This window comes from Octopus sinensis, linkage group LG7, assembly GCF_006345805.1.
Source record: "Octopus sinensis linkage group LG7, ASM634580v1, whole genome shotgun sequence".
Classification (NCBI taxonomy): Eukaryota; Metazoa; Mollusca; class Cephalopoda; order Octopoda; family Octopodidae; genus Octopus; species Octopus sinensis.
In genome coordinates, this window is record NC_043003.1 from 85384804 (window position 1) to 85399430 (window position 14627).

Consider the following 14627-nt stretch of genomic DNA (forward strand, 5'->3'; position numbering starts at 1 on the left):
CTTAACGCTTCAGAAACCTCATGAACGCATTGTATTTCATGAAAAAGATAAAGACATGGATGTTGATTTAGAGCCTACATGTCTGGGATGTAGATTGCTATTAAGATTGTCGTTTTTCAGATTAATTAACCTCAACTTCAGACTAAATTTACAATACTTATATCTTCACTATGTTTTTCTATCAATTCTGTCTTCGATCTTTATCAAGTGTCTGATACCTGGGTATGTATGTATGTATGTATGTATGTATGTATGTATGTATGTATGTATGTATGTATGTATGTATGTATGTATGTATGTATATATGTATGTATGTATGTATGTATGTATGTATGTATGTATGTATGTATGTATGTATGTATGTATGTATGTATGTACATGTATGAATGCATGTTATGTACGGATATGTTGTATGCATGTATCAATTATGTATCTATATATGATTATGTATGCATTCGTGTGTGCATAAATCCATGTATGCATATGGGAATACATCGATGTACGTGTGTGTGTGAGAGAGAGAGAGAGAGAGAAGAGAGAGAGAGAGAGAGAGAGAGAGAATTGCCTCCTAACTTCAAAACTACTTCTAGAATAAACTATCATTTTTGTAGAATTAAAGATTCCTGGTTCGAAACTATGTAGACATACAAAAAGGTAAGGAGGTCTGTATTTAACCTCTTGATATGCCAAAAATAGTAGTCGAATTTTCTTGTATCACATTTTGCTGCTTTAAAAGGGGAAAGAGCACTATGTGATTGAATGATATCATCATTGATAAGACAATATAACACAATGGTCGAGCTTCGAATGCTTTTGATCCTAAGTCTGCTCAATCGTGACTGATCTACGGCTAAATTACAGCATGACCGTAACATTAATAACGATCAAAGATCAAAGTGATGCAAATGGCGTGTAGATATGAATCTATTCCAAGGTGATGAGCTTGCAGAATTGTTAGAGCGTGAAATAAATGTTTTGCAGGACTTGTTTCAGCTCTTCACATTCCGAGTTCAATTCCAACTGAGCTCAACTTTCCTTCCAGCCATACTGGGCGAGAGAAATAACGTGCCAGTTTAGTAGTGTGGTCGAAGGTATTAATTAATACCGTACCTCAACTATAAATATATTGTTTGAAAAGGAAATTTATAATCCGGTAAATTAGTGCTAAAAAATTAAACCGCAATTCTTGTTTTGGTCACTGGATTGCAGCTATTCTGAGGCACCGCCTTGAAGGGTTTTGAATCGAATAAATCAATCCCAGTAATTCTTTTTCTTTTCAAGTCTCGTACTTATTCTATCGGTCTCTCTTGCGGAACGGCTAAGTTACGAGGGCATAAAGAAATCAAAACTGATTGTCAAACAGTGTGTGGTCAAAAATAGGCACGTACATAAATATACATACATGTGTGTGTGTATACACTCACATAGGGTGGGTGGGTGGAAAGTAAGCAGGTATTAAAAATTGGTAATAAAATCCATAATCCTTTTACAAATTTATTGAAACAAATGATACATGTTCTTTAGTATACGGGAAAATGAAAGTAAATCTTCATATTTCAATGTAAACACTAGTGGCATCAACTAGTTTCCACATACGGCCAGGGATGGAATGACCAACCTTATGAAGAACATCGTCTTAGATATCATTGAGGACCTTCTGAATCCGTGTCTCCAAGTTCTCTAGTGTGCGAGGTTTTGTTTTGTACACCACTGCTGTGTAACCCCACAGGTAAAAGTCACATGCAGTGAGATCTAGACCTCACTGGACTTCTGGATTTCTGCGGTCACAGTCTTCAGATTCCAGCTCCTACACGTAATGGGGTTTCCACAGACGAAAATTAAATTCTTTATGTTACACCGTACGTATTGTGTCTCTTGTTGGTCCACTTCCACGAGCTACTTGACATGTTGATTTTTGCGGGCTGCAATTAAACATTTCCTGCAATGTTGTCACGTTCTCCGCTGATCGGGATGTTGTCGGACGACCACTTCTTGCATTGTTCACAGAGCCCGTAGTCATCAGCTTTGCATGACAACTTTTATTGTCTCTGGACGTAGTCATGCATGCTTTTTTTCCATGTACGCCACCATCTTTGAACCAAAACAATGGAATTCCACACTTGATAGCGTGCTGCTATCTTAACTCGCTCCTGAAGGGTGAAGCGACCGGCCATCTGAAAAATAAGAATTAAGACAATAAGAAAATAAGAAATCCCCATTAGAATTGTCTGTTTAAAAAATTATTTCGTGATGACTTCAGTGATAATAAAAGTTCTATAAGCAATTTCTAATGGCTAGTTATTTTCCACCTACCCTGTATATATTTATGGAATCTTACATATATACCATTCTGCCTAAAAAATGGATCTACAAATTCAATATCCCTACATATCTCACATCTATTTTCTTTCCTCCACCTCACTCTCTATTTTGTATCTAAATTAATTATTACTTAACCATCCTCTCACACCGTCTCCGATGAAGGGATATAATAAATATTCTGGAAACAGCTGTAAGACCTTTTATCTATAAATGTTCTAATATCTACACAGCCTTGGTTTTTTTTCTCATTACACAAACATTCTTATATATATATATATGTATGTGTGTGTATGTGTGTGTGTATGTATGTGTATGGGTCTTTGTGTGTGTGTGTGTGTGTGTGTGTATATACTCACTCGACGGGCTTCCACGGCGTTTCCGTCTACCAAATTCACTTGCAAGGCATTAGCTAACCCGAGGCTATAGTAGAAGACTGAGCCCGAAACTACGTGGTTGCAAAGCGAGTTTCTCAACCACACAGCTTTGTTTGTGCTTATGCATCAGATTTTTGTAATAAAATTGCACAACTAATATAATTTTACAGCGAAATTCGCGTATCGATAAATTTATATGTGGGTTGAGGAGAGAAGAGAAGTCGTCCTTTTGTCTGAAAGAGATATTCTCTCTCTCTCTCTCTCTCTCTCTCTCTTTCTCTCTCTTTCTCTCTCTTTCTCTCTCTCTCTCTCCCTCTCTGTCTCTCTCAAATCATACCCTACTGTCACATAAAAGGAAGAGCACACAAGAGTTATGTATATCTAGACACGTTATGCCAAAATAAAGATAGATTTGTCACGACTAGAACGTTTGTGGTCTTAGGATTACATATGGAAATCATTATCCAACTCATTGACTTTATAAATTTTCTGTCTTTTGCAGATTGAGAAAAAGAAGGGAACTATTGCTGTAGACGGTAGTATAGCGTATACTCCTCAGCAAGCTTGGATCTTCAACGGGACTCTCAAAGAAAATATTTTATTTGGTCAAGAAATGGATGAGAGAAGGTAAGTTACTACAGCATGATGGTAATCTCACGTAGTCCGAGCAACCGGCACAGATGATAGGTTTATAGTGATTAAATGTTTGTGCTGTACATTATTGGCTTATTCCCTCCACTAAATCGACTTTGAACGGGTGCACGGTGTACAATACGCCCGGTGTCGAAATGATCGCAGAGCAACGTGAGTATTTTGCTCAAGAACACAACGTACCACTCGGTCCAGGAATTGAAACCACGATCTCGCTATCGCCACACGCTTACGCACTAGACTATGCACCTTCATTAATACAGCATACACTGAATCCTTTTCCCCATATATTCTATGTTGGATAATATATAGAATTGTTTTATTTTCGTACTCTATGGTACGTTACTTTTTCTCAGATAACGGCCTTCCAGCCTGGTTTCCGAACAGTTTCTCTCTACCAAATTTCCCGCATGTAGTTTTGTTCGACTCGCAGATACTGCACAGTTGAACTGAATTTGAAATCATGTACTTGCGAAGCAAACTTCTTAAGTGTATAGCCATGCCAATACAATACGCTGCTCTGATTGCAGAAAAATTGTGTAAATCCAAACTAGATGGAAATCACAGTCAACGTGTTTTCTCTACGATCTATAGCTGCGAAATTACTATTGTGCAAGGCTAAATATATACTCTACTAAAAAGTAATTATTAGGTTCTCTAATAATTTCTTTAGTATTAGGCGGCGAGCTGACAGAAATAGTTAGCACGCTGGAGAAAATGCTTGTCGGTATTTCATTTATCTTAACGTTCTGAGTTCAAATTCCGCCGAGGTCGAATTTGCCTTTCACCCTTTCGAAGTCGATAAAATAAGTGCCAGTTGAACACTAGAGTCGAATTAATCAGCTTACCCCCGCCCCCGAAATTACTGGCTTTGGGCTAAAATTTAAATTCTGTAGTGCATACATATCGTTCAGCAGTTAAGAAGCCCTGTTCGCCGCCTCGGAGTTCCGTGTTCACGCAGCCCTGATCAAATGTTTCCTACAATACCTTTGAAATGATCCAGTAGCTTAGGAAAAAAAATTTGGAGAGGAAACTGTACGAAAACCTGTTATGTGTATGATTTTTGCCACATCAACGCCAATTAAAACAAAACTAATATTATATCAAAATGCTATTTTAGCTAGATGTTAAAATATAGATCAATAAAATAAATATCAACTGAAAATATGCAATAGTCGATATGATCGGCAAAATATAATCTGAAATTGGGACTTCGGCATAGCCGTTGTTCAATGACTGATATCGGTTAGAAAAAGAAAATTTATCAATCAGTCTATAGCATTTCTTCAAAATTATGGCCTTATGTTGTTTCGCCAATTGTTATGACGATACATTTTTTTTTACACTATAACCGTGTAACTTGTCATTACAAGTATTGCTCTAACCCATGTTATAACCTTTTACATGAACTCTATGTTAAAACAGCCTCTTGTAAAACTACTTTAATTTATACTACAAACTGTTGTTACATTCTATACTTTATATATGATAATAAAAACTATACTTGCAGATATGCTGCCGTCATTCAAGCCTGCTCCCTTGAAACAGACTTGAAACTCTTTGAGGAACGAGATGAAACAGAAGTAAGTTTCAGATGACAGTCGCAACTGACTGATTGGTTTAGAAGACATTCCTTCTACTAAACGGTCAGGTCTTCGATCTGCTGTAAATGTAAGGTAGTGATTGGCAGAAGCATTTAATAGTAAATTCTCACCTTAGCGAGGTAAGCTATACGTAAGTATCGTAGACCGATGAAAAGTTTTAGACAAGCTTTTGTCTGCGATGTAGGTTCAATTTTCAACCCTCATTTACCCCTCGCAACTGCGATTTCCTGTTGTAATTAACACAACTAGCTGATTTCGAAAAATACCCACTTGGTTCAATCACCACCCATGTTTTATTTTACACATTAATGTGCAGACGTTCGGCTTGAGTACAATCAGCATCAGTCTTAACTGTCTGGAAGACCTGCAAAGATAATGAAAACTGCTCCCACTCCACACTCGGAAAAATTCCTTGGCAAACTTTCCTTTTCTACTCCTCCAGTCTCACTATCATATATACAGATGCGCCGAGTGTGCCAATATCTAACCTCGCCTCAGTCTATCAAAGCCTGTGACCTACCAAAGTCCTTGGCATTACCTTCGGATACCTGGCACTCCGTCGATTACGACTACGAGTGTTCAAGTTGATTCGATCAACGGATCCGCCTGCTCATGAACTTAATGTGCAAGTGGTTGAGCACTCCACAAACACGAGTGTCCTTAACGTAGCTCTCGAGGAGATTCAGCGTGAAACAGAATGTAACAAGACTGACCCTTTGAATTACAGGTACATCTCATATTTACCAGCTGAATGAACTGGAGCAACACGAAATAAAGTGGCTTACACAAGGACACAACACGCCGCCGGGAAACGAACTCACGACCTTACGACTGTGAGCCGAATACCTTAACCATTACGTCATGCGTCTTCACTACCTTCAAATGAAAGGTTCTAGAGCCAACCAGCATTAACAACAAACTGGTCAATATTCTCTCTCTCTCTCTCTCTCTCTCTCTCTCTTATCCATATCCACACGCTATCTATTCCAGTATTTCCCGGGTTTGGCTATGTTTGCCACACTTTCTCTTGTACATTAAAATCCTCATAATGCCTATTTCTTTATTACCTACAAGGGGCTAAACACAGAGAGGACAAACAAGGACAGACAAACGGATTAAGTCGATTATATTGACCCCAGTGCGTAACTGGTACTTATTTAATCGACCCCGAAAGGATGAAAGGCAAAGTCGACCTCGGCGGAATTTGAACTCAGAACATAAAGACAGACGAAATACCGCTAAGCACTTCGCCCAGCGTGCTAACGCTTCTGCCAGCTCGCCGCCTTCAAAATTCTCATAATACCACCTCCAACAATTTTTCATCTCATGCAGATTATATATTTTTTCATTTGTCATTACCCTATTGCACACGAATGTCTTCAGCGTGTAGCCTAGACAAATTCCCCCCAAACCTACGCTGTTTCACTGAATAGAGCCCTCCAAAACAATCTCAAATCGGAACATGTCTACCTAGTCTCTATTTACATCACAAGCATACAATCAGTATCAAGGAAGCGATCTCGTACCTTATTCTTCCTACTCTTGGAAAACATGCACATAAAACATTGAAAGTTACTGCAAAAGCTAGGTTCACAATTTCTGGTAATCTTTTCTTGTTACTACACAGATATCACATAGCTAAAACGATATCCTGAAGGCCAATTTTTTACTCCAGGATCAGGAAATACTCCTAATCAGGTGAAAAAACTCTAAAAGGTTAAGCTGCCCAATAAAATGCTTGTTTCCATCATATCTGAGACAACAGTGCAGCTACACATTAGACATTCTAGGCTGCATACAGAAGTAGACTCATATCCAGGCTCACTCCTCGCGACGTCAATTATATCACTATCACGACTTCCTTTTTACTAGTTAGTTAGTTGCATAAGACAAGTTTCTCATAATCCTGTTGCCTTTCTATCGCTTATCACAAATTTTGTGTCTCATTTTTCAAACTTTGTGCTAACCATTTCTCCCAAATCCTTTCTTCTCAGAGTGTCAGCTTTCTGGAATTTTCCGCCACCCCGACTAATATTGTTGTGTATGTTCCCTCTAAGCTGTGCGCTTGAACGCGTGCATACGTTTTATGACTGTGCACCAAAAGAAAAAGTACGCGCCCACAAACTTTCAAAATGAATTCGAATCTTTTTTAACTGAACTGGTTAATCTCATGGTTGGGCATATACTTTGCAAAGGAAGACAAAATTTGCATAAAGCCAACTTTTGCGCACACCTACAACAAAACTTTGAAGGAACATTGGTTATTGGTGGTATGTAGTCCCAGGTCAGCTCTAATTAAACACCCTATGTCACACAGTCAGTCATCAAATCGATTCGGTGCGATCCACAGATCTGTTGCTTTCAGTTATATTATATCTCCCCCGAGGTGAGGACTATACTCCTGAAATGCAATGAGAAATTGTATGGAGCGCAGTGTGACAGTTTGAACATATTTCATACGACTTATTGTTCCGTCAAGTTCTGTACACCTACAGATTCTGGTAGTGGCATCGGAAGAAGTGAAGACGGTATATTCACACACAGCGCAACAGTTACTATTCCTCTCCACTTACTGGTGGCACACATCCCATACAAATTGAGGAGTTTAACGAGGTTACGAAGGTTACAGCTACTTTTGTGTATCTGTGTTTTTATGTTTGTGGACACCATAATGTTTTTTTAGGATGCTCTTGTGGTAGTGTTCTGGACGTTGTATATATATGCTTAGATGTTAGGGATGATTTTCTCATGTTGTGGTAAGGACTGTGGGATTTGAGGGGGGTTTTTTGTAGAAAAAAACTATATTTTTTGTATGTCCATGTAGTTCATCATTTTTAAAATTTTGATTTATTGTCTCCGAAGTATGTAGGGGGTCTGTCTAACCTGTTATAATGCATAGTACACTGTGCTGAGTACTTTAGTATTGTTTAACTCCAACTCCAGACCACCTCTTATGAAGAAGACCTATGTTCTAAAGGTATTCCAACCAGGGAAACGCCGTCGTCTTTTTTATTATTTTGTTTCAGTTTCAGTGTATCTAGAATTACATTATTCAGTGTGTCGTTTTTTAAGACGGTAGGCTGTGATTCGAAAGCGATTTGGTTGATATTTCTAACAGGGGAAGAAACAAGGTCGTGGCCCATTCATTAACTCACTGAGTAATCTATAGTTTATTGTAATTTGTTGTAGAAAGATAGAAGACTAAGAAAAGACATATTCCACATTCGGTATGATGTATTGTTAATACATCAAAGTAGTTTCTGCCTGTTGGGCAAATGCAGTACCCGTTTGTTTGAGTTTCGTTTTTCCATCTTTTCTAGGTTTCTAATGTGAGACAAGAAGTATATAACTTATAGTATATTTTTATTCTCTGTGGGAAGGGAGCTTTATGCTGTTGAGTATGACGGCTGGTTGTGTTTAATGCTCACTGATTTCGCTTGAAAGCAAGGAAGCAATGGATGTAATAGGTGCTATTGTAGAAGAAACAGCTTCATAGTTGTTTGATGTAGAGTTACTCTGCTGTGTATGAAAAAATAGTGAGAGAATGTATGATGTCATCTGCGTATGAGAAAGCCTTTACATTTTGAGTGTGAAGGTCGTACATAAGTTGAAAATAGTAAGCAAGAGGATGGATTTTTCTAGCACCTATTCGGAAAATTGCGAGTTGTTTAAGTATTGTTCTTAAATACTACATGTGATGAGTGGCTTCTCAAACAGTTTGTTACCCAACGTTTGTAGTGTTTCTTAAGGAAATGATGAGTATTTATTTTGTGCATAAATAGATCGCGGCAATGGAAGCGAAAGTTTTGCAGATGTACATGATAATTAGAAAGGTTCTTGTGGAGGTTTTCTTCATGAACCCGTCTTGTGTTAAATTTCTTTTTAAGTCTTCACATTTCTTGTGTTATGTTCGTAAGAAGTGTGGTAATCGAAGCTATGGATTAAAATCTGTGTCGTGAATTAGAGAGAAAAATACATTGATTGATGAAGCCAAATATTACCTTATTCAAATGTTCTGTGGGTGTGCACAGGATTAGGAGTTTAAAAACTATGAGAGTGTGGAAGGAGTCGATACTCATGTTTGATAGTTTTTCATTTGTTTTAAGGTTTTTTAGGATGTTTTACTTACCTGCAACTAAATCCAAGACGATACTTAAAAAATTAACAGCACAACACGAAGTTTATTAGTGATTGATTTTAAGCAGATTCTTAAGGATCTTGATTTGTGTGTGTGTGTGTATGTGTGTGTGTGTGTGTGTGTGTGTGTGTGTGCGCGCGCGCGTGTGTGTGTGTGTGTGTGTGTGCACTCATTAACTGTGTGTACATGAATTTATTGTGCACACCCGGAATTTTTTCTTTTTGCATACAACTTGGAAAGTGTAGTGGCTTTACTCTAACAGAAATTACTTGTGATTAAACACCAACATAAAAAGGGAGTAATAACAGTTCAGCATATTTTTGTATTTTTCTTTCTTTTATTTAATTTTCTTCCAGATCGGTGATCGCGGTGCCAACTTGAGCGGAGGTCAGAAACAGCGACTGAGTCTGGCGCGCGCTGTGTACAGCGGGCGAGATATTTACCTTCTCGATGACCCACTTTCAGCAGTTGACGTCAAGGTGGCGAAACATCTGTTCTACTCTTGTCTCAAGAAATACCTCTACCACAGCACAATCATTATATGTACTCATCAGTTACAGGTAAATTATAAACAGTCACCTCTATCGTCATCCAATCTTTCCACTTTTTCCTCCTCTCATCATCACCATCATCACCTTATTCAATCTGTTTTTTTAGTGTTTTTTTATTATCATCACCATTTTCATCACCACTATTGTCATCACCACTACCTTGTCATAACGGCCATCATCAGCATCATCATCGTCATTATCATCATCCTAATAATCACCATCATCATCATCATCATGCACAGCATTATCATCATTCTACTTATAGCAAAAGAAAAATTTGCCAAAGATGGCTTATTGAGGAAGAATGTATCGGTGACGATTCGTTTACTTTTATTGAGAGCCCTCAAAAACATGTATAATCAATTAAAATTACGTCCACAGTGAAGAAAAATTAAGTAGCGCTAATGATATTTATCAATGACAATAAGAGAGAGACAACTCCGAAACTCATATCGATAAAAAAAAATTATTGAACGAAGACATACAGTGAGTTGTGGGCTCGTAATTTGGTAAGTACAGTAACAACTCCTTAGAAATGAGAATCGATGGTTTATAGAAGGTGCTATTGGCGAGAGCCAACTCCACCACACTTTCACTAACTGCGCCTTCTATAAACCATTGACTTTCCTATCTTGATTGTATTCCCAATTCCTCTGTTTGGACAGCCCTGTTCAAGACTTTGAGACAGTGACAATACATGGCTTGTCTCTTCATTTGAGTTGAATATCCCACACACATACTATAGCACAAGCCACCCTAACTGGAGCCTGCTAAATTAGTCACACTCTGCCTTTTCCCTCATACTCATCCCACTCCCAGTGGCATACCATTCCTCTCCTTTTCCATCCCTTTCAATTCAATAATACAACAGACACATTTCCGTTTCCTCAAACACGCACAACACTCTACACGAAGAACGACGGACATGGAAACTATTCTCCATACCTCCCACGCACTAACACACACACACACACACACTCATACACACACACACACACATACATACATACATACACACGCACGCACGCACGGGTACGTACACACACACACATAGGCATATGCCTATCTTCGCATTTGCTCTCCTGTCAAAATGTACCCTATTTAGACAACTCCCTACTTCCGGTCAGTCAGCGGCTCTTGCTGGGATTGTTCTTTGTAATGTATTCGCTTTTTCTTCCCTTTTCCCAGTTTTTCTCGTTATTTCCACTCTCTTTTTCTATTTTTCTACCATCTGAAGAGCTACGAGAAGTAATTGAAGTGGGCCAATGTCAAATTTAAATAAGGGCTAATGTGCTGAATGAGAACGCAAACAATTCTCAATTCAAGAGAAAGACAATTATCGGATCTTTTCGGTTGCTGTCATAGATTTGGAAATTTTAAAATCAAGTGAAAATTTTTGAAGTTTGGTATGTTGATGTAAACTTTCACGCTGAATCCGAATTTGGGATTCATTTATTCCAGTCAAAAAAAAAAAAAAAGAATAGAAAAATGTTACAGAGATTCAAATTTAGATTATTTTTAGCCGACTGGGAAACAGAAATTGGAGGTCATCATTTTCTGCGTCATAGCTGTCAGTCACAAAATGATTCTTATCCAAACTTGCGGTGGTGGGTGCAATGATAAAAGTATCGCAGTCGCATGCGCATAGTGTCCGTGTTACAATGAAAACGAAGTAGACTACAGCTTTGATTGTTACTATGGAAACAGACATTAATATGATTTACGGTCATATGTATAAAAGTGGATTTCGTTTGACTAAAATTACCCAAAATTTGCAAATTTTAAAAGCTGTTAACTTTTATCAATTAATTTATGGCAAAAATGAATTTCATTTTCATAATTAGCACACGAAACTAAATCAGTATTATTAGATTTGAATGACAGCAACCGAAGTCAAGTGGTAAATGTCAGCAAATCACAAAAAGGGAGATAACAGCAAAATGTTAAGAGTGAAGCTCCTTTCACGTTATTCTGTTCTATAAAAAAATTCATTTATTTTTATCGTTGTTTTTTTAATTTTCTGGATGTTTTTTTTTCTTCTTCTTTGGTGAACAGTTTTTACAAGATTGTGATACTATCCTAGTTTTAGAAAATGGTCGTATCGCTCAAAATGGAACACACGATGAAATTATGCAACAAGACGGCTACTACAAGAGAGCTATAACGAGTTTTCATTCTAAAAATTTATCAAGGGATAGTTCTTCAGGTAATAAGCCAACTCACTCTACACTTTCCATTTCAAATTTTGTGTGTGTGTGTGTGTGTGTGTGTAACTTTTAGTTTCACCTGTGGGTAGTCTTCTGGCAAGTTATCACTGAAAAATGATGGAAGTTGCCCACCTAAATATAATTTTACTGTCATGGGGTTGATGAAGGAGAGAAAATATAAGGGCGAAAGAAACAAAGGGAAGAAAAAGGAAACAGGAGAAGAAGAAGAAGAAGAAGAAGAAGAAGAAGAAGAAGAAGAAGAAGAAGAAGAAGAAGAAGAAGAAGAGGCGGAGAGGATTAGAAGGAAGAGGGAGAGGAGAAAGAAATTAAGGGAGTGTTCTGATATGGAGAATGAAGTACGTGTGCAGGTATTAGAATAGTCAAATAATGCAACGGAAAAATTCAATAGTAAAATAGCATGTAAGTAGGTGATTGAGCTTTAGAACTAATGACAATAAAGAGTGGAAATAATTAATTAAATAAATGAATAAAATTACATGACAGTTAAAAAAATAAGTGGATATCAACAAGAGGGTGCTGATTTATAGAAATAGTCAAAAATAGGCAGCAATTGTAGTAATAAAGTATAAGCAAAAATTATGATACAGAAAATATTTAAGGAATAAATGGAATAAATGAAAATATATATGGAAGAATACTGGGAAAAATACTGAAAAATATGATTAATTAAAATGAAAAGAAAAGAAATCATAGCAACATCAGTTGAAAAAGTAACAATTGAAGTTATGTTCGTGGATAAAGACAAATAGAATAAGAAATGAATAAAAATAAAGTGGAAAAGAATAAGACAAAGAAAAATTGCAAAATTTGGTGAGACTATGAAAATATGCAAAGAAAAAATTAAAATATATAGAAAAATACTGGAAAAAACGTTATTGAAAAGATAATTAGATATCTTCAGAAACATTTTTTTAATTAAAGGTAATAAAAATTATAAAATTTAGAGTGTAGAAGATATGTTAGATGACTGTAAGAAATGTGAAAAGAGAAATAAAAGACAAGGATAAAATAGTGAAACAAGTTAGAGTTAAAGACTTGAAGCTATGTACACCAGGCTGAGTGAGTAAATTAAGATAGAAACATAATGTCGAGACAGGTGAGAAGAACAAACGAGAGGGTGCTGAAAGTATATAAGGATACAATATCACGTAATTTTGATAATGATGGGAATGATGATAACTAACGATAAGGGTGGCAAGTCGATATAGTATAAATAAAGAGGGGTCGATGACATATATAGTGATACCATCGAAGGCAATAGATCCTAAATACGGCCATGTTTATGTAAAATATGTATTTACTGCTACTCTGAGAGTTCCGAATAATAGGAATGAAAGGTAAAAGAGGCAGTGGTAGACTGTGGTAATGAGGATAATGGTGAGGAAGAACTCAATGGTGGTTCCAAGGGGTGCCTTTGATTAGAATTTCGGGTTCACGGTTGTATTGTTACTATCCTCTTTGTGGATGAAATTCATCTGGGAGAGATAATGTCTGAATACTTGCAGACTGTACTTCCTCCTCTGCAGGAAAGAGGAGTGTCTCCTCTCTTGAATTTAGAATGATAGTTGCTGACAGGATGTTCATATTTTCCTGTTATGCACAGATTAAATCTTGTACCCCAAATGTTATAGGCACTTGCTTTGCTAAAATACTCCACTTCATAGTCGGGTTATTTTTCCCATTGTCCTTCATGTGTCAGATATACTTAGCGATGTAAAAGTCCTCATACTTCTATTGCAGATCGTATAAAGATATTCCTTTTTAAAAAATTCCGTGAGCCCAATATACGATTTTGCGGTATCCCCGCTTTTGTAATCGAACTCTTTCGAGAAAAATTTATTGCGACCTATTTTAATAATTACAGTTTTATAGTGCTAGATTTAAATTGTTAGTATGTTTAGTTTCCTTATTCCAATTCAGTATCTGCGACCCTATATAACCGAGGCAGCTATAGCTGACCTTGACAGCGTTCTTATTGAATATTTTGTTATATCTGTGTTGGCTGGGAAAGTGCTTTCTTATACTAGAGAGAAAGCGTCCGGTGATATCGGTCGATAGGTTTGTACTGTAAGGTGGATTAAGCTATATCACTTTTCAGGTTCTGGGTTTACATTTCTTGATGAAAGTAGTCTCTAAATACTGTATTTGTCGGTGACACTACATATTTTCAGGACGTTCTAGGTGTATGGGGCAACTGTATTGAATATATCCCTATTAAGAGAAAGGTTGGAAATACCTCTACTTACATTGTCTCATTTAATTGTCGTTTTTCAGTATTTTTCTAATATTTTTCCATATATATCTTCATTAATTACATATTTTTATACCATTCTAAGTTTTGTTTATTCACTATTACAACTGCTACTTTTGACCATTTCTTTAAATCGACACTCCTGTTGTTAGTACCCATTTATTTTTACCTTTATGTATTTTTTTCTTTTCTTGTGATCCGTTTGGGTGTTGTCTAAGTGATACGATGCATACTCAAAGGTCGTCTGGACTTATACTTCTACCGCCATCCTTCTTTTTAACATATAGATCTAGTCAGTGTCACTGTCACTGTGAAAGCTACCAGTCACTTTTAGTATCTTCCTAGTCGCGGAATTTTTCAAGTATCCAGGATAATATTTCACATGTTAGTATTAGCGCTAGCACTGCAAAACCATTGTGAGATATAGTTTTATTGCTCTGATTTCCATATCTACCTAAGTCTGCTGAAGTATTCTTTCCTCCCTCCAGCTTTACACACAGCACCAACA

The 14627-nt window shown here is 36.9% G+C and overlaps 1 protein-coding gene across 3 annotated transcripts in view; it reads left to right on the forward strand.

The window, feature by feature from the left end:
- Positions 1 to 14627, forward strand: part of LOC115214210 (multidrug resistance-associated protein 9-like) — a 129687-nt gene that overhangs the window by 69061 nt on the left and 45999 nt on the right. For all 3 annotated transcript variants that reach the window (XM_036504870.1, XM_036504869.1, XM_029783319.2), the window contains exons 16-19: positions 3199 to 3323; positions 4858 to 4930; positions 9446 to 9649; positions 11696 to 11846. In XM_036504870.1, coding sequence (XP_036360763.1) covers positions 3199 to 3323; positions 4858 to 4930; positions 9446 to 9649; positions 11696 to 11846 — 553 coding nt within the window. The remainder of the gene's footprint in view (positions 1 to 3198; positions 3324 to 4857; positions 4931 to 9445; positions 9650 to 11695; positions 11847 to 14627) is intronic.